This window comes from Astatotilapia calliptera, chromosome 7 (assembly GCF_900246225.1).
Source record: "Astatotilapia calliptera chromosome 7, fAstCal1.2, whole genome shotgun sequence".
NCBI classification, from domain to species: domain Eukaryota; kingdom Metazoa; phylum Chordata; class Actinopteri; order Cichliformes; family Cichlidae; genus Astatotilapia; species Astatotilapia calliptera.
The window spans coordinates 41660146-41680585 of record NC_039308.1 but is presented as its reverse complement, the minus strand read 5'-3'; the positions used below and the strand labels follow the sequence as shown (position 1 = coordinate 41680585).

The following is a 20440-nucleotide window of genomic DNA, read 5'->3' as shown; positions in this document are numbered from 1 at the left end:
GTCAACTAACTTTAATGTGATATTTTTGTCATGCTATTTTAAAGCCGGTCCTACGAGCGCATCCAAGAATAACATGCAGCTTATCTCAGAACTGTCGTTGAAAATTATTCTTGGAGCTAGGTTTAATTGAGCTGCATTTTATAGAGGTGCAATTTCACAATTTGTGTATATTTTCTAAGTTTACTATTTCGTCATGTGTTGAGAAAAACACAGATTTTAAAACGACATGGTCTAATATTTACATTTAGCATATAACTGCAACATGCTTTCCCCCCCTTTTTTTTTAAAGACTCGAAAGGACTGGAAATTCAAAGTTTCAGACTTGTGACTTAACTCGGACTTTTACACAAGTGACTTGAGACTTGAGTTGAGGATAAAGACTTGAGACTTACTTGAGACTTGCAAAACAATGACTTGGTCCCACCTCTGGTTAGAACTATTACTATAAAAACTACTGTAATCTCAAAAAATAATAACATACATTTCATTGTGTTTGAGACTCTACATGTTGCTTATTCATATGAGCAGATGGTTTGAGATATATCTTCATTCTGTAATGCCAAAGATGTTGATCTGTTTCATGAAGCCGTCTACTCTCTTTGCAAAATGTTTTGCAGTTTCTTGGAGAACTGAGAGAGCAAACAAACAGCCCTGTAATTTCTAAAATGGTGTCTTTTACCTGCTTTATATGAAGATATTACATTGAAAATGTGTGAAGAGAAGAAGAGACAATATTGAATGCAAGATAACAGCTATAAGCTAAATGACTGACAGCATGAATGGATGGTGGAAATGTGAAGTATGAAAACAGTAAGAAAATAATTCACAGCACATGAGTTAGAACAATTCATTTCAAATTGAAGCCCTCATAACCTTTGGAGCATACTGCTAATCACAATTGAGTTTGCTCAGTTGTGATTGCATAATGTAGGTGTGGAACCTTGGTTATTGATATTTCAATATTACTCGCGCTTTTGGGAACTGTTGATTTTGTTGTCCTTCTACTATTAGTATACATTTCCAGGTCACTTTATTGCTTCATTGCTGTTCTGAGTTTTCCGAAACCTCTACTTTATTAGGATGTCCCACACAACCATCTGTAGACAGCAGACAACAGTTCATGGAGTGAAAATGCTTATTGATGCCAGAGGTCAACAGAGAATGGCCAGACAAACAGTAACTCAGATAACCAGTCCTTTTAACCAATATATGCAGTAGCGCATCTCCTAACTCACAACTTGAAACTCACAGCTTGAATCAAATGGGCTAAAGCAGCAGAAGACCGCACTGGTCACATGTCAGATATGGCTACAATTCACATGAGCCCACCAAAATTTAACACCAATTCAAAACATTTGGTTTTTGTAAAATTTGAAATCGTCTCTTCTGTGAACGAATTAGTGAAGAAGAATCGCAGTGTTACTTTGAGTTAATGTCTCACCAGTGGCAGAGAGTGCTGTCCCAGGATACCATCCTGAGCGTCCTCCCCAGCTGCTTTGTGCATTGAGCATCTTGAGTTTGTCAAACATCCCTTCAGCTCCCACTGTGCCCATTGGTTGCTTGTCACTAGCCAAATTCCTAAGCACTCGATTTATTGATGAAACCTGGTGACAAACACAACAACATAATTACATAAGACACACTTTAGTTGTATATTGTTGTCATTGGTGGGTTGAGGATGTAGCACTTGTGCAGGGCCAGAAGTAATGATTCCTCCTTGCTTGATAATAAAGAAGTGTTTGTGTAATTAAAATCTCCTCTCTCTGTGGTTATTGAGGTACGCTGCTAGACTGCAAACAGTAGGAGAAATGTTGGAATCACAGCTAGTGCAGCAAGCAGCTGATATGGCACAGATGCTGGCAGAGGAGTTGGCTGTGCACTTCCTACTTGCTTCAGGGCGGCTGTGACTCAGGAGGTAACGTGAGATCAGTCTGCTATTCAGAAGGCGGGTGGTTTGATCCAACCTGCAGTTCAAAAACATCCTTGTGAAAGATACTGAACCCTGATCTTGTCCAAGATGCATCCATCTAAGTTTGAGTGTATGATCATTAAAAGTACTTAGGATTAGAAAAAAGCACTGTATGAATGTATGTGTAAATGAGGCTTGTCATAAGAAAAGCACTTTGAGTGCTCAAATTGTATGGAAATTGGGTTCCAGTCATCTGGAAAGTGAACTGAACTGGCCCCCCAAAGATCATCACTGCCAGTTGAGAGGCACTGCAGTGGGGACTGTTCATTCCTCATTCATTTACACACAGGAGCTGAAAAACACAGCCACATGGTGGTTGTAACTGAGAGATGCAACTAGAGACCAGCAGCTGTGGGAAATGGTGGTCTTGGAGCAGTTTGTGGATGGACTGTCAATAGAAACAGCAGACTGGGTGAAGAGGATAAGTCACTAGGAAGCTTGAAGGCAGCGGTCACAGATGAATCCATGCGGGGGACCACGCAGCAGCAGGCTGTGGGCAGAAGGCTACATATCCGATTCCAGCACCATGGAGGAAATCCCTTCCGTCTCAAGCACAACACAGCACCTCTCTGCCAGGTCACATTAATCTCATACAGCATCATGGTGAGACTTCCCTGGGAATGATGGTTCAGTCACTACTCTGTAGGTTGTCAGAACAGAGATGAAAAGTAGTTCTAAAAGAATTGAAAGACATGCTGGAGATGGAGGGGAGAACCAGATTCTCGATGGACTAAGGTGATATCTAATCCCATGCCCTGGCTGAGTGAGCTCCTGGACTGGTTAGGCACTTGGAATTTAACACTACTGGCAGATTCCCTTATCTCCAGAGACCAAGCGAATAATGCCTTCTCCACTGTGCACCAATTTGTCATACTCGCTTTTGTTTGCTTGTTTGGTGCTCCAGCCATCTTCCAATGCCTTCTGGTTGGGTGCCTCCCATGTTGGATATGTTGCCTCCTACCTGGATGACATGATCATACACTGCAACACCTGGGTTGAGCATATGCAGCAGGTAGCTGCAGTGCTGGAGTCCTTGTTGCAGTTTGGAGTCACTACCAACCCAAAGAAGTGTGCAGAGAGAGGTGTAGTATCTGGATTACCACTTTTGCAGCAGGCAAGTGCACATTACAACCTGCCCACAGATGAAGATCAAAGAGAGGTACATCAGTTTTTGGGGTTAGCTGTTTACTATGGGGAGGTTTATCCCAAACTTCGCAGGCCCCTCTGACCCACCCAGAAAGGTGTCTCACATCTGGTCCAATGGGCGGACTGGTTCCAGATGGCATTTGAGAGGGTGAAACACCCCAACCTTCTTTCTCCCTGTTATCTTGCAGACCAGTGCTTCAAACTAAGGCCTAGTGGGCATTTATGTCTCATTGGGTGTGTGGGGTCGACTGCCCACTGCTCCATATTCAGTCTATTGATTTATCTGTTTACATCAGCAGGAAAATGTCAGAATGTGAACCCACTATAGCAGGGTACAAAATAAATGCTTGTGAGTCTGGTGCACTGTTGATTGTAAATGTGCTACAGTGTAGTAAATAGTGGTGGTGGTGGTGGTGGTGGTGGTGGGGGGGGGGGGGTAAGTTAAGTGGGTTAAGTCAGGTGGTGGGGTATGAGGCTCGGCTGCAAGAGGGAGAGGTGGAGCAGGATGGGGAGAGTGGCACATCTGGTGTGCATTTGATAATCATTCTCTCTCTCCATACTGTAGGCATGGGGCTGGAGGATGAACAGAGTGAAGCACAGAAGCAGTAAAGCTTCAGAGCTGGGCTGTTTGGAGGAGTAAACATTGTTCCTGTGTGCTGGAGCCGTTTGTGTAGTTAAAATCTCCCCTCTCTGTGGTTACTGGGAGAATTTGCTACAGCCTCCTATAGTTTTCTGTTGGACTGTTAACAATATGACTTAACAATGAGTAAATACAGTGGCTGTCCACAGTCAGATCAGGTTTATTATTTGAGTGAAGTGTTGTTTTAAAGACACTTTTAAAGACAATAATGCTTCTATATATGTAGCAACCCCACTTGCAGCATGTCACCGCAATAGATATCGTCTCATAAAACAACTCACAAGCACCCTGCGACAATTATTTTTGTCATTTGTTTCTATACAAATAAAAGTAAACTCAAAATTTACATGAAATATCTAATTAAATATGGTGAAGGGGGTTTTAATGATTAGTCTACCTTGTCATGGAAAGATTTTTAATTACATGACTTTGCTGAAAAACAGAAGGGTCTTACACTGGGTATATTGTCGTTGGTGCAGACTCCCTCTGCAAGCAGTCGGTCTCTGATCTCCCAGGCAAAAATGGATGGACACTCTCTCTTGTACTGAGCAATTCTTCCCACCACCTCTGGAGTGGCCACTCTGGGTTTACTCCCACCTATGGCCCGTGGACGGATTGAACCTGTCTCATAATACCGGCCTAAGATCTTACTCACACAGCCATTAGACACCTGGGCAACATAATAACACACATCTTTGTTAGACAATCTTTGGAACAATTATATATTGCCAGTAAAAAAAGAAAAGAAAAGAAAAGAAAAAAATACTTCTCTATTTTTTATTTGTTCACAATGTCTAGCAAGAATTTGCATTTTTCTGTATGACATGTGATGGATATTTTTGTGGTGTTGTAACCACCTTGCAATACCTGCAGTATTCTGGATATGTCACATGGTCGAGCACCGCTGTGTGCCAGCTCCACTATCTTCTGCCTGGTAGAGTCAGGTAAAGGTCTCCCATTCACAAACACACCTCCCAGCTGGTTTACTCCACTGTGGCCTACACAGATATACCCACATACCCACCATACCCACATGCACGTGCACACACACACACACACACACACACACACACACACACACACACACACACACACACACACACACACACACACACACACACACACAAAGGTTTTCAGCAACTTATTTACTGTATTATTTACTCTTATTTTACTCTATAACAGCAGAGGCCCAAAGTAATAAAAAAAAGCAGCACTAATGAAACAAGTGGATGAAAAGGGCAGGAAAACCAACCCGAAACATGAGAACATAAATAGAAAGATTTCCTCCGACACTGTGTTTTTTGCGGTATCCTTATATATTTTAGTTATTGCATGTACAGCATATAGTAATGTCTAGCATTTCCAAATGTTATCTGTCTTTTTTCTGTCATCAGTTAAATAAACAACTATGTTCTGATGTTCTTCCATGCGTTAAACATGTTTCGTTTTAGCCTTCTTTGACCCAGGCCTTTTGTTGCTGCACTTCTTCTTTAAAATGATTGAAAGCTCTTTTTTCAGTCAAGTTATAATAAAATTGAATAGCCCTTTATTGTCATTGTACATGTACAATGAAATTATGTTTTTTTTGTTTTGTTTTTTGTTTTTTGTTTGTTGTTTTTTTCATAATGTTTCCATGTATTCGAATGTTTGGGATCATTGATGTGACATTAAATTCACCACCTTTTCAAATTCCTCCAGACTGGGGGCCACATTTTCATTCAATATTGGGTTAAACAAAATTGAAATTATAGTGCATAATTTTGCATTAGATACAAGAAAGCTGTGGTGGTCACAGGTTTGTCATTACACTTTTCATCCAGTTACAGTTACCTGGAAATTGTATGCTTAATTACTTTTGTTTTAGTGAACAAAGGAGTACTTTATTTGTACACAGATAATAACTACAGCATTTGCTAAAGTACTGAAGTTTCCTTCAGGATTACCACGATGAAACAAGCATACACACATAAAGACTCACAGGTGAAAACAACACACATCTGCTGTTGCACTTTTTGAGTATTACTCTGTATCTATTTCTGATGTGCTCACATTCATTGATCTATAGCAATAGCTGTATGTGATCATCCTTATTATTCCTGAACTGCAGCAGCTTAGGTTGGAGTCCAACCTCCAGTCTCCTTTGTAAAGTAAGTTTGAATGAAGCAGAAAACACTTTTAACATGTTGCAGGTCTGAAATGTTTCAGCGGCGGGAGCTGACACATGCTGTGCCGTGACACTCTTGGGGTTAAGTAGAGATTTATGCTGATTCAATTGTCTATTGTGTATTAATGGCTGTGAGGGGGGAAGCATATTGCAGATTTTTTTTAAATCCTCATGGATTAATAAATCAGACAACCATCCAATACACAAAGACACACACACAAACAAAGATAAAGCAAGGTTGTTGTTTTTTTGCAGAAGTCATTTAGATGCACAAACATATACTCTGTTAGAGTTTTGTTTCTTTATTACTAATGTCATCCCTCTATCTATCCGTCCATCCAGCCAGCAGCATATAGCAGCGGTAGGGACATGTAGGCCTGCAGGGTGGAGATGGGTGAGGGGGATCCCACCTTCCTCACCTGCCAAATCACACCCAGTGTATAAAAGAAAGAAAAAAAATTACCTCAGCTATTCTCTATGTGAGAAGTCAGACATCCTGTTTCTATATATTTCATATATACCAATGAAAAGTAATGATGGGTGGCTGCAGTAGCTGTTGCAGTAACCTGCAACCAGCAAATGCTACTCTGGTCTCTGCATGTCTCTGCATTTGTCTTTAAATAATGATTAATAAAATAATCAGCTGTGCAATTCAAAAAGCTGTCTGTTCATTTAGTTGCATGCAGACAACAGAGAAGACCCCAGTCTTCTCCTCTATTGCAGGAGAGCTTCTCAGCTAGAAAAACAAGTGGATCAAGTGGATCACAAAAGGTTTGTGCTCCACAAAACCTCGCACTGTCAAAGCTTTGGCTTTGAACAGCTCTTCTGCTTAATTAAATTATAGAAAGAGTCACGGCCTCCACAGAGGTTACTGCTGACTTTAGGTGTGAGACTGCATTATTTCTAATTGTCCTTCATGCTGCCTCACATCATGTTCACTTTGTGTTTTGGGGTTGATAGTTTTACTGAAAAATGTTAATCACAGTCCCACTTCCCCAGGGAAACACTCAGGCCTTCCTCTCTTGACACACAATTAATAGACAGACATATGGAGTCAATTTGGACCTCTCTCTCTCTCTCTCTCACACACACACACACACACACACACACACACACACACACACACACACACACACACACACACACACAAAACAAGAGCAGGTGGGCTCTTGGGAAGAGATCAGCAGCTTTCACATTAAATCAGCTCTTTCACACTGAACCTGACTTCAATTAACTTTCACTTTAACAGTGTAGTGCTTTCATTGACAAAGATCTTCAAATAAAACAAGAATATGGTTCATTCAAACCTTCCGTTGTTCAGTGTCTACACAGCACAGCTGTTTCCCATCAAACATTCTAGTAACAGGAAAAATATTGTTTGTTGTTGCCTTTAAACATAAATGTTTGATGTTGTAACAGCAGCGCGGTTAAGATTTAGTTTCTCTTACAAAAGAAACGGCTTGATAAAGCTGTGTAATGCATCTATTTTTTCCTACTTATCCAGTTATGGCTCACAGGTGCCTATCCTAGCTGTCTTACCGCTAGAGTTCAAACACACGCTGGACTGTCACAGGGCTGACAGACACAACAAATGACACTCACAGTTTAGAATAAGCAGATAACCCATACATATTTTTATACTGCCCAGAGAAAAGCCATGCAAGTGCCAGTAAAACCTAACACAAAGGCCCCAGCCTAGGCTTGAACTAAGGAGCTTCCTAAAGTCAATGTTTGAGGCAACAGCACTAATCACCACACCACTAAACTGCTAGTTTGTATTATTGTGTACTTTGCTAAGATCACTCAAGGCTCATCTATGTAGTTACACTTTCCAGCGATGGTAACTGTGACAAAGCTAGCTAGGTTTTAGCTTCTCATGACCAGTGTTTTGGAAAATCGATTATCTAAAACCTCCAAACCACACAGCAACAGCGGTAGAGCAGGTCTGCCAATAGGAAGGTCAGTGTTACAGTTCCAGATGAGTGGCAGGGTACTGAAGTGTGTGCATGATAGATAAAAAACACTTAAAGGTATCGAATAAAGTACCGTGCAAATGGGTGGATGTGGCTTGCAGTAGAAAGCACTTTGACTGCTCAGAGGAGAAAAGTATTGTAAGTTCCAGTCCATTTTCAGGGTTGCTGCATTATAATCTGTTCTGTTTTGGACTGCTTATTTCTGGCTACTGAGAAGCAGCACACTTCTTAGACCTCCTTCTAGGCAGAGGAAGAAGAGATACTCCAGGGGAACATACTGAGCTGCTTTCAAGGTTTGGCCTCTTCTCACTTGTACTTGCTCTTAGTTTTATATTGGGCCAAACGCAAACTGTCTCCTGAAGTGTGCACATTTGCACCTTTTACCACAGAGAACAAGTGGGAGAAACAGAGATTTTTTTATAGTGCAGCAATATATCTATGGACCGCCTATACAGTTAGAGGTGATATATGAAAAGTGCCAAACAAATGCAAACTGTTAACATTTATAGACAAACCAGAAGACAACATTCATATGACATCAAGACAATGTAAGGTGTGAAGGGAGGGGATGCAGGTCAGACTACGCAAAGCTGATGCAAAGAATGAGGCTGTCTCAGCCATGTCTCAGTCCAGCATCTCGAGTGAAAGGCTGGAGGAATGACAAGCCAATGAGCCACAAAAGGGCAAATGTTACAGTAAAAATTCTATTCAGTTGACATAAGTTCAAATATTGAACATTTCATTCCTTGATGATTTGGTAACACCTGTAATTGTGGTAACAGCAACTTATTTAAACTTATTTTAAGTTGTTCTAATAACACATCCAACATAATTCTGTAGAGGAGCAAAACTGTCAGTTGTCATCTTCATAAAGAAACTGACTTATAACTGGCCTCTTCCCGTGCACATAACATGAATCTGGTAACAGCAACAGCATGATTCTGCAGCTTATTACCTGAATCCCACATCTTATGGCTGTTTTTTTTTTCATTCCTTTATTACTTATACACTATTAAACAAATATTCATTATCAGAGTTCATAAGTGCTATGGCTGTTGTTAAGTGTGCTGCACGTAAAAGTCTTTTAATGCTTTGTTTTTCTTAGTGAAACAAACGATGAAAGGTTAAGTTTCACCGAAAGGATATGTTGCCCTGTAACTGAAATTAGCATTCGAATTAATAACACAGTGAATAACGAATGTACGTAGTTAGCTTTCCTGAGCTAGAAGCTCAGATTCACACTCTTGCCCAAATATCATCATCATGTTCAAATTTAAAATCCAGAATTTGTCTGAGACTTCAGAAACACACGACTGATCCCACAATTAATAAGTGAACAATTCATTTTTATATGCAGTTTTATACAGCAATCTTTGCAATTACCACTGTATAGTGATAATCTTTGTTCTCAATTGTGACTTTTTTGTCTTTCACTTGTTTCCTATTTAGTTTCAAGTTTAAAGAATTCTGTTTAGAAGTAACTCTTAGACCTAATAAATCAAAGTCGTCTTCCGTTTGGATTTTTTATTTTTAATGAGTTGTCGGGTTCAGACGTGTGTTCATAGGTCATACTGCACACTGAATTATGTTGACTACTGTATGCTAATCAGTCATCAATAAATCTTAAGGCATTAATGATCTAAGCAAATAAATATTAGTCATTTTAAGGATCTAATAATAAAAGCAACCATTCAGACATTTAGGAATAATATTCTGTTTTTAAATGTTTTTAATTTCTGTCATTTGCTTTTATCTGACTGTTTTTAATCTTACCGTCGTCCATTCATGACCTTCCAAACCTGTCATTAAATATTTCTTTTTTGATCACTTGGAAAATAAAGTTAAAGAAAAGTAAGCTTAAAAAATAAAATAGAAGAAAAAACTTAATTAGATGATGAACTAAGAGTAGCTGAAACCACATTTGCGCAGCAGGTCTGGTAGATAATCTCTTCACTACATCACGTATACAGACTTTCAAATATTAAGCTATTTTATTTTGAAAATGTTTTCCTTTATATTTGGTGTGTGTGGGAATGTGCATTTCATGAGGCAGCTTTGCTATTTACATGTCCGGCACGCGTGCCGATGACATTATGAATTATTTGGAGTCAGATTTCTGACCACTTAGTGAATGTGAGGCTAACATTAATTCAGATCTGACTCTGTTTCTGTCTGCTCTTTCACGATGGACAGATATAGTCGTTTTTAAAGTTTTCTGCCAGAAAAAGCTGATTACAAGAAAAACAATAAGCTGAAAGTCACTATAAGGACTCATAAAGCTGTTCCACATCAACGATCAACTTTTTTTCATATTGTTGCCAGGTACACTGATGCTATAGAAAAACCACAAAGCAATAAACCAGAATTGTCATTTAATGTGATCAAACTGTTTTACAACATAAGTTATTATTACAACATAAGTTATTATTACAACATAAGCATTTCCAGTGTGACAGAATTACAGTCAGTGACTTAAACATTTTAAATGATTGTAGAGGTTAGAGATTTCTACATGTATGTATAGCGCTATAACCCTTGATAACACCAGACCTGATTTTTTTTTTTTTTTTGATAAAGTAACATTAAAAATGAATAAGAACAACATATACTTTTGAGAAGAAACTTACTGTTTTGCATCATGGAGGCCACACCACTCTCCCAGCTTGTTTGACTTCTGTAATCTGCACAAACAGAGAAGATGTGAGAAACAGCGTACTACACATGCCTCTACCTGGATAGTGAATTGCAAGAAAGAATAACCTGAATCTCTAAAGGTCAGATTTGCATCATTAACTTTATGCAACAATATAGAAGATTACTGACTATGTTGTTTTTAAGATCTTTATAGGGGTGAAGATTAGATAAAACTGAAAAAAAGACCTTGTCTGGATGGTGGACTAGCTATCCTATGGTTGGTAGTAATGCACATATGAGCGCTCAAACTCAAGATTTATGGAATGGCATGATTTAAAATGTACAAAGAATCCTTCTCTATACTTCTTTTTTTAATTACCTGACTGACCATTTATTATATTTTCTTGCATACATGTTTTAAAACTAGTAAGAAAAACTATATGGCTCCAAAGAAATAGGTCTAGTCATGTAGAAAGTAGGAGTGAGAAGTAGTTGTACCACAGACAAGGATCAAGCAAAAACACCCAATAATATCTTTTTCTCAAGTTTCTTTTTTTGTTTTTAAGAAAATATCTCCAGCAATACTATAAATTTACAGGACGAAAATATTTCTTTTGGGGGAAAATGTGACTATTTAATTAAATACAGAAAATAGCCTAGCTAGCCAAATAGCCTAACCACTGAGCTGTCTAAGTGACAAACTATTTTTTCAGCTTTGTTTCATATTTTATTCTTCATTATTGGAATTACATGTGGATCATAATAAAATAATAGTCAAAATATATAAATAATAATCTAAAAATAAATTATAGAAAAATGTCAATTCAGACTTGTGTTACAACTAAATGAGATCATAGTATTCTGTCACAAGATACAAAGTTTTGCACAAAAATCCTTTATTTTGTGCCGTTTCAACATAATTTCGAGTAATTTCGTCCTGCTGAAATATATATAGATATGAATTGTTTTCATCTTTAGTAGAGAGCCCCTCATCAATCATTCAATAAATAAGTCACCATTATGAAAGCATGATTAGGCAGAGCAATAGGAGCAGTTTTTTGTGATTCACGTGTAGAGAAACACATGACACCCCTGTTCTCAAAATCACAGCCCTATTAGGTTAAGTTGAGAAAAACCTAACCAAGAAAGGCTTCAAAGCAGCTTTCTCTTAAGCGCTTGTCATTAACAACCTGCATAATGAACATTAAGCAGCTCCACACAAGAACAAACGCATACACATGCCGACTGTGGCACCTTGTTCCCGCTATAACTCGGGCTTTTCTCCCAGTGAAAGAAGACAAAGAGCCGGAGGAGCGGAGCGGCGGCTCAGCTCGGTAAATACCCGCCGGGCTTTGTGTGTCCGCGGGGTTTTAGTGTCGTCGCCTCGTTAGCTGCGGCTCGTTAAAAAACTCGCGACACAAAAACGCAGCGGGGAGCCCAATTTGACCAGTACAACTGACATAAAAGAGTTCTGTTGGACGCAGTGATGACAATATAAAAGTTTCATTCAGCTGCATTCACTGCGTGGATATGAGAGACAGACGGGGAGAGAGAGACAGAGAAGCATTTCAATTTGAAAATTTGAAATCAGGAGTGTGTGTGTGTGTGTGTGTGTGTGTGTGTGTGTGTGTGTGTGTGTGTGTGTGTGTGTGTGTGTGTGTGTGTGTGTGTGTGTGTGTGTTTTATTATATATACAGCGTTTCCATATAGCTCTTGACCGGTACGACTTAAAGCTTTAGGCCACATCAGTTACAAGAGACCACAGAAATAACTTTTTACTGGAATCTGTTCCCACTTCATTTAGCAAAGTATCAAGAGGCTGGACTTTTTGGTAGCTCATAATTAAGCAGTGTGTTCACGATCAAGGTCTTTTAGGTCACCAGGGAACACATACACTGTCATACTGTGGATCTATACTTTGTACTTTGTACATCTGAATATAATTTGGTATTTAGTGCTGGTAGTTTGGTTGTTATTTGGTTAGTTTTGTATTATTGTAGGGTCTTTGAGGCAACTGTTGTTGTGATTTGGAGCTATATAAATTGAATTGAATTGAATTGGGTAGATGAGTAGCCTGTGTGTTACACATATATATAACTAACTGACGGTATTCGGTTAGCTTCTAATTGAAAATATTAACGTGGAACATGAAATGTAAAAAGAACGCCTTCTATTCTAGTTTTTCATCATAAAGACGGAGGCATTTTCTCGCTTCCGTCAAATGAACAAAGTATCAGATGTGACTCAGGTGCACAGAGCAGACACGTGTCTTAATCCTCCTGTCCCCAGTACAACATATGGCAGCAGCCCCACTTCGCTCTCATTCTTTAGACACACACACAAAAATAATATGTTCTGAATTCGCACGCTGGATGAATTTATTCCGGCCTGATTAATCATGCGTTTAATTGGCTTCAATTTGATTAAGATGTTCATTAACGACTGACTTAATTAGATCATCAATTAAGAAAATATTTATCGTAAACTGCCTGTGGATTTCAAAATCATCTCAGTCAAAACAGCATGAGAGTACAATGACAGCAAACGGTAGACTTTGAAATAATTTCTGAGGTGACGTATTTTTAAATGTGCTCCGTTTTCCAAACAGGGATTTTGAGTCGAGGCCTAAAAAGAAAAAAAACATTCAAATAAAAAGCAAAGGTCTTCTCCCACAGTGTGATCGTGGATAGGTTTAAATAAACTGACGAGAGTAACTTTAATGGTTAGTGTCCACATTCTGTCGTTTTAGGGTTTGGGGGATTTTATTTGTTTGTTTTTCGTTTGTTTGTTTAAAAATGCTAAAGGAAGGATACCTCCTGCATATTTTAGATGCCGTCTTTACAGACAACAAGTGGCTACAAATGGTGATGAAGTTCGTGTGTTTTATTTTGACCCTTCAGTACTGTTTAAATACAATCGTTTTAGCGAGATGGCAATTATTACCATTATCACTATGATCGCGATGATGATATGATTGTTATAATATAATGAAACATCGCCAGTCTAGTGTCAAACAACGCCCAGGCTCGGTAGAAACGCGGGGAGTGCGTAAAAGTGTTAGAAAGCGGTGTTCACCACTGTTCATTTGTCCTTATAAGTCTGATATTTAATAACTGTTCAATAGAGGATGCGCAACAATCTCTGGGTGGTAGAAATTGTATGGTAAATATATTCCTATATGTAACCCATTTGTTATGGGTTTAAACAGAATATCCAGCATACCCATAATATCCGACAACTTTGTTGCTGGATTGTTTAATTCCAATCGCAATGAAGGAAAAGGCGGGATTAAGTTTATTAGTTAAATTAGAGTTTAAGGCTCCTGCTTTTTTTAAAAAAACACTCTCGTTACTTTCTGCGGTAAAGTTCGGGGAAACCTTGTCCTGCGTGAAGGCAGCAGCGGCTCAGTCCACAGCGGCCGGGATCACCTGTCGCTCACCGCACCGCACAACTATGAAAAGAAGGAGGTTTTTTTGTTTGTTTTCTCTTTTCTTCCTGACCCGGCTGTTTTAGTCTGAAAGAACATAACCCTGAACAAAGCACAGCAATCCGGCCCTGTGCAGAGGCCATTGGCCCGCGATCACACACACATCAATGTCTTTGGAGTTTAAACCTAAAACCAATCAATGAATAAAAATCTTAAAAATTTAAATCAATTAAATCGCACACTTAAAACAACACTTCTCTCTGTCTATAATGACGTTTTTTACAGTAAAAGAGGGGAAGGGCTTGTTTGGAAAAGTTGGTCACCGTTACATGTTCCGTCTTTCTTCTCTTTTTCTCGTTCTTCTGTTTTTTGGTAATTTAATTATTTTTAATTAAAAGGGGGACCGAGTACAATTAGAAGATAAATGTTGCCATTTCACGCATTGTACCAGTTAGCGTAACGCTTCTGATAATTTTCTCTTTCTTCCAACAACAACAATAGCAAAGAAACAAACCTAACGAGCTAAAATGCTTTTACATCAGCACTTGGTTCTCACCCTTCAACCTTATCCGTTATAGCGCGATAACTTTTCAACTCCATCCTTGACTAAGAGAGAGAGAGAGTGAGCAAGCTTACCTTTCTGTGGCATGTTGCAGAATCAAAGTTTTGGTTTGTTTAGTTTTCCAACAACCTCTTTCTTCTATTCTTTCCTTCACTTAGTTTCTTCTTGACTGAAGAGACAAGTGCACAGAGATAGAGACACAGAGCTGGTCCTCTGAGAAGGAGGAGAGAGAGAGGAGGACAAGTGGGAGGGCTGTGCCAGTGAGAGAGAAAATGGGGACCAAGAGTGGAAAAGATGGGGAGGAGGGTTTGAACGGTATGGGCTAAGTTTGCATGTGTTACTCTGATTTATTGGGTAAAATTGGCAAACATTTAAAGAGATAGTGCTTTAAATTGTTACAACTGCATGCACATGCTTTGGACAGGCGGGTTTTGACCTGGATTGCTTCAGTGGTTCGTGCAGCGGATTTGAAAAGGTAAAAAAAGCTTGGACTGTTAAACATGATTAAACCTGTTGTCACTGCCTCCCCGAGTTTCGTGTGCCTTTTGTGTTTCTTTAGGTCTCTTCACTAAAAAGTCATGAGGGGTGACGAATTTGGCAATATGAACTACATATGTTCTGTGTTACTAATTTCTATTTCTCATCTAAGCATGTCTTAGTTTTGTACTTTACTATTTGGCCTTGAAGCACTTTTAGTCATTTAATCATGTTGAAATGAGGGGAAAGTTATATTTTTCACTTCAACTACACCCTCTGGCCATGGAGTAAAAAAGTTCGTACGGTCTTCCATTGTGTGCTCCAGTTTGAAGAAAAATGATAAAGTACTATTGAAAAAAAACGCACACCCTTTAAAGTTAAAACTGAAATATTTTATTTCTGTATATTAACTGACTACAACAAGCTTGTGTCACTGAATTGCATTTAAGTAGTATTGACTTAACAGTAAATGCAAAAGACTGTATTCACTGTTGATGTGGCTGCTCTGTTGGAAGTGTGTGAGCTGTAATGTTACACGTAAAATTCTCTGCAAACAGGGAAGGAAGTGGGAGGAATACCAGGGTCTCAGGGAAGGTGAGTAGGCAGGAAGTATCACAGGCAAAAGTAAGTCCAAATCCAGAAAGTGTTTAATTCAGCCAGAGGATTCATCAGTCACATGTACTGTAGAGGATAAGACAAGAATCCAAGCACAGCTCAAAAAAGAAGGTAGACAGTGAATAAAATACCGCTACTGGAGTGCTGTGATCTGTCAGAGGATGGTGAAGCACACAGGTCCTTAAATCCACTGGAGGTAATGAAGAAAAAGAGAAAAGGTTTAGCAGCTAACCCTCAGCAGCAGCTGATGATGCCACGCCTCCTGGTGGAGCTTCCAGGGGCTTACAGAACGAGAGAGAGAGCAGTTTCAGTGTGTCACACACACACACACACACACACACACACACACACACACACATAAATTCTGCTTTTAAATAGCCCAGGAACCACGAGTAAGCCAGCAGTCCGTAAACAAAACAATCTGCTGGAGTCAAATGTTACTATATTGTGATGGATTTCAAATTATGTTCTTTTGCCTCTTTTTTTCCCAATTCTTGATTCAACAGAGACACTAATATGGACCAAATTATTTAAGATCTATGAATTTAGAGGCAGGAAATTAGAGGTCATCTGTGCCTTTTTGTTTTTAAGACAGTTCCACAGTTGAACTAATCGTTGTCTCATTTATAGCTGTAGCTGCACATAGTGACATGTCTGTGGAAAGGTTTTCAGAAATTTTTCTATCATGGTTAAAATTTTATTTGTAAATAAATTCTTCAAGTCATAACTAGTTAAAGGAAGGTTTGGCTCAACAGAGCTCTCACTCTTTGTTAGACTGGCCACGGTACCGAAAATAAACCTGGGGTTGTTCTTATGTTCATCAATCACTGATAAATAATGAGAGGTCCTAGATTTACACAAGTTTTGCTAATTTCTTTGTTTTGTTTTTAATACAGCAAGAAGGCTTTTCCTGGGCTAATCGAAGGAAAGATTTTCTTTTGTTTGTTTTAAGATGCATGTTTATTATACCAGGGAGTCAAACACTTCTGATTTGACACTTTCTTTTTAGAGTATAGAAGGTGGTATGCAGTGAGGGTATAATGCTGTTAATGAGATAATCGAACTCTGTTGGAATAGAGTTTAGGTAGCTTCTCTGCATGGTGTTGGCCCATGGCATTGAACAAAACTGGAATTACTTCCTTAAGTTACAGCACTTTCAGAAAGACATCTACTGTAATGAAATTTATTCTCCACTGCTGTGTAATAACATTTCAATTTATAGTATGAATTAAGAAATTAGTGAAAAGAAGATTTTCAGGGCATCTCGTTAAGTTTTCTGTCAGGTTTACAGAAAACCAGGATCAAACGCAGGACTTCCTGATTTGAGAGAGTGAGTGAGAACAAACAATCAAAACTGTGCAAATAGTCCAAAGAACATGGTTTCCTCCATGGCAATTTCCTGACTCCCGTGCGGTGAATCACTCACGAGGTGTCATAATATGTACAAATCTTTCAACAATATTTACAAATGTGCTCAGCTCCCTCCACACTCTCCCTTCAGGTCTCCTGACCTCACCGATGATGGACAAAGACGGATTCACCTGTGCAAGCTGGTGTTTACTGACCGTGTCCCTCAACAAGCCAGCGTTGACTGAAGCTCAGCCACTCAGTTAAGTAGTGAGAGAGTGACGAGGCTCATCAGCAGCAGGTGAGTATGATTACTGGCAGGTGTAGCTGGCTTCAGCTCAGGAAAACACCGTCACACACACAAACACAAAGACAGAGAGGGAAATGAGGGACAGCAAACCCAAAACAAAACAGACGTGGCAGGTTGACCGGCGGGGACTGGTGGTCCGTGACATTTTCAGTTGTTATGTCATATATCAGAGCAAGATCCAGAGTATGATTAAATTGGTCAGTGGGCTCATTTACATTTTGAGAGAAGCCAAATGAGTATAATAATAGATTAAATACAGTGTTGAGGCTATCATTTTCAGCGTCTACATGAATGTTAAAAACACCCACTGTAATTATTTTATCTGAGCACTACATAAGATGAAATGTGAGACTTCAAATAGAATCTCGGAGTGAGGACCAGGTTAAACGACAAAATAAATTTATCAGAACAGAGATGCCAATAACCGGAGCTTTTGGCTGAGTTGGTAAAAATGATTTAAACATTTCATATTACACCTTCCATTCTGAAGTTGCCCTGCTGGGTTTCCTCTGGGCTCTGCCGCAGTCCAAAGATTTAAGTGAGGTCGTGTTAATTGGTGATTCTAAACTGGCTGTTGGTGTGAATGTGAGTGTGAATGATTGTCTGCTTGTCCGTGTTGGCCCTGAGACAGACTGGCAACCTGTCCAGAGTATACAATGACTCTTTGGCAGCTGGGATAGGCATCAGCACCACATTATCCTGAAGTGCAAAGAGGAAGAAGAAAGAAGGAAGGATGGATGATAACACAAGTGAAAATCAACTTTATTAAAACTTAAGTTCTAAATCTTATGAATTCATGCAGCTTCATACAGCAGGGTACCCCTAGCGCCGGACTGAAACCGAAGCATGTTATTTTCATACCAGCTCGGTCAGCGCCCAGGTTAACAATGACTGCCTCTAGTTTTTTTGACTTACAGGGTTCCAGTGACCAGGAGGTTTGGGGTAGGTATGGTGTTAAGGAAAGAAATGTGAAAGGACAGACGGTAGTAAAATTGAATTGAATTAAATCGTATTCTGAATTGAGTGAAGGCAGAGGCAAGAATTAAATGGTTCCATTTAATTCAGTTGCTCATTTGCTTAGACAGCAGTTGTCGTTCTTCTCTCCTGGATCACCTGGAGCTTTCTTTAGGTGCCTTCCCAGCTTTGACAAATGCCCAGCTGGGACAACCATATTTACTCAGGGCCTTTTTGATATGATGTTCTTCTGCTTCACTGCTGAGGTATCTGTGGTGATGGTGTTTGCTCTGTGTTGTAGCATCCTGATGACACCCAGTTTGTGCTCCAGTGGATGATGAGAGTCAAACCTTAAATACTGATTCTTATGTGTTGGTTTACGGTACACATCAACTTATAAATGTCCCTCATTACTGATGGAAATCTCACAGTCTAAGAAGGCTAACCTGCCACTTTTCATATCCTTCCTGGTGAATTTGATTTGTCGGTCCACCGAGTTAATGTGATCCGTGAATTGTGGTATGTCCTGAGATCTGATTTTCACCCAGGTGTCATCCACATACCTGAACCAATGACTTGGTGGTGTTCCAGGGTAGGATGACAGAGCCCTCTTTTCCATATCTTTCATGTACAAGTTGGACACAGTGGGTGAAACTGGGGAACCCATGACACACCCATATGTCTACCTATAGTACTGACTCTTGTATGTGAAATATGTGGAATGAAGACACAGTTCCAAGAGCAAACACACTTGGTCGGTGCTGAGAGTGGTGCTGGGGTTGGGGTCATCCTTTAATCTCTTACAAATTACCTCCACTTCTTTAGTGACTGGAACACAAGTGAAGAAAGATGTAACATCATATGAGACCATTATTTAATCTGCCTCCATAATAAAATCTCTCACCTTCTCAACAAAATTCAAGATGTCCTGGATGTGGTGTTAAAGCTGCCTACCAACGGGTTGAAAACGGACAGAAACTTAATCATACAGACAGTTCATCTTAAATGTAGACTCTGTTTATCATCTATACGGTAATCCATATAGATGTCATCTCACTTTTTTGCAGATCAGTGCTTTCCTTTGGACCTGCAGCTCAAACTGGAGTGGTTCATAGCTAAGTGTGAAGCGGTGAAAATGAAAATTAGCTCATCCAATTTTGAGGTCATGGTTGTCAGCCAAAGAGTGAAGTGCCTGCTTTGAATAAGGGGCAAGTTTCTGTTCAAAATGAAGGAAATCAAGTACCTCTGGTCTTATTCCTGAGAGAGGGGAATATGAGATTGACAGACGTATTGTTGAGGTGTCAGAACTGATGTGGTTGCTATACCACTCCAGTGTGGTGAAAAGAGAGCTCAGTGTAAAAAGGAAGCTGTCATTTTACCAGTGGATCTGTGTCCCTACTTCCATCTAAGGCCTCCACTAGGATGCCTAGTGGGGGGCCTCCTGGTGGAGGTGCTCTGGAAATATCCTACTAAGAAGAGGCCTCAGGGCCAGTACATGCTGAATGAATTATATCCATCGACTAGGCTTCAAACATCTTTGTGTTTCTCCAGATGAGCCTGAGGAGGTGGCTGGGGAGAGGAAGGTTTGGGCTTCTCTGCTTAGGCTGCTGTCCCCATGACCTGGCTCCAGATAAGCATCAGTAAATCAATGGATGGAAACATCGACTGCCTATCAAGGGAAGTAAAAGAACCAAAGAAACATAAATGTTGCACACTGCTGTTCAAAGAAAGGGAGAGAAGTTTTCAGTGCATGCTGGTCTCTGCATAGATATTCCACTTGGTGCGGACCATAACAACTGCACTTAGATCCTTTGGAGGAGGTGGTCTTGGAATGTTCAAAATGAACAACAGAGCAGCTTGTTTATGGTATGAACATGATCCGACCCCGATCAAATCAACTACCAGGTTTACATTACAAGTTTGAACTAAAAAATTAGTCTCCTAGCTACATAGGCTTTGCATTCTCAATATGGGAAGGTACTGTCATGGTCCAGGTCACTGAGTCCACCTCTGGGAAGAGACCTCATCAACACACCTGTCATTCTCACCTGTTTGTGATCTGGGATATTCAGCCAGCAGTATTTAAGAGCAGCGCATGCAACTTTTCTTTGCCAGTTCGTCTGCTAACCCACATTAGTATTAGGCCATCTTTTGCTTCTTGTGATTAATCGTGGGTTTGTTACCTCCTTCTCCATTCTACAGCAAACTAAGCCATAAAAAAC

The 20440-nt window shown here is 39.7% G+C and overlaps 1 protein-coding gene across 1 annotated transcript in view; it reads right to left on the bottom strand.

Annotated features, from left to right (window-relative positions):
* Positions 1-15254, bottom strand: part of LOC113026255 (paired box protein Pax-6-like) — a 30714-nt gene extending 15460 nt beyond the window's left edge. Inside the window, exons 1-5 of the mRNA XM_026174811.1 lie at positions 14590-15254; positions 10520-10573; positions 4623-4753; positions 4210-4425; positions 1442-1604 (exon numbers count right to left, since the gene is read on the bottom strand). Coding sequence (XP_026030596.1) covers positions 1442-1604; positions 4210-4425; positions 4623-4753; positions 10520-10573; positions 14590-14602 — 577 coding nt within the window. The 5' untranslated portion in view covers positions 14603-15254. The remainder of the gene's footprint in view (positions 1-1441; positions 1605-4209; positions 4426-4622; positions 4754-10519; positions 10574-14589) is intronic.
* Between the last annotated feature and the right edge of the window lie 5186 nt (positions 15255-20440).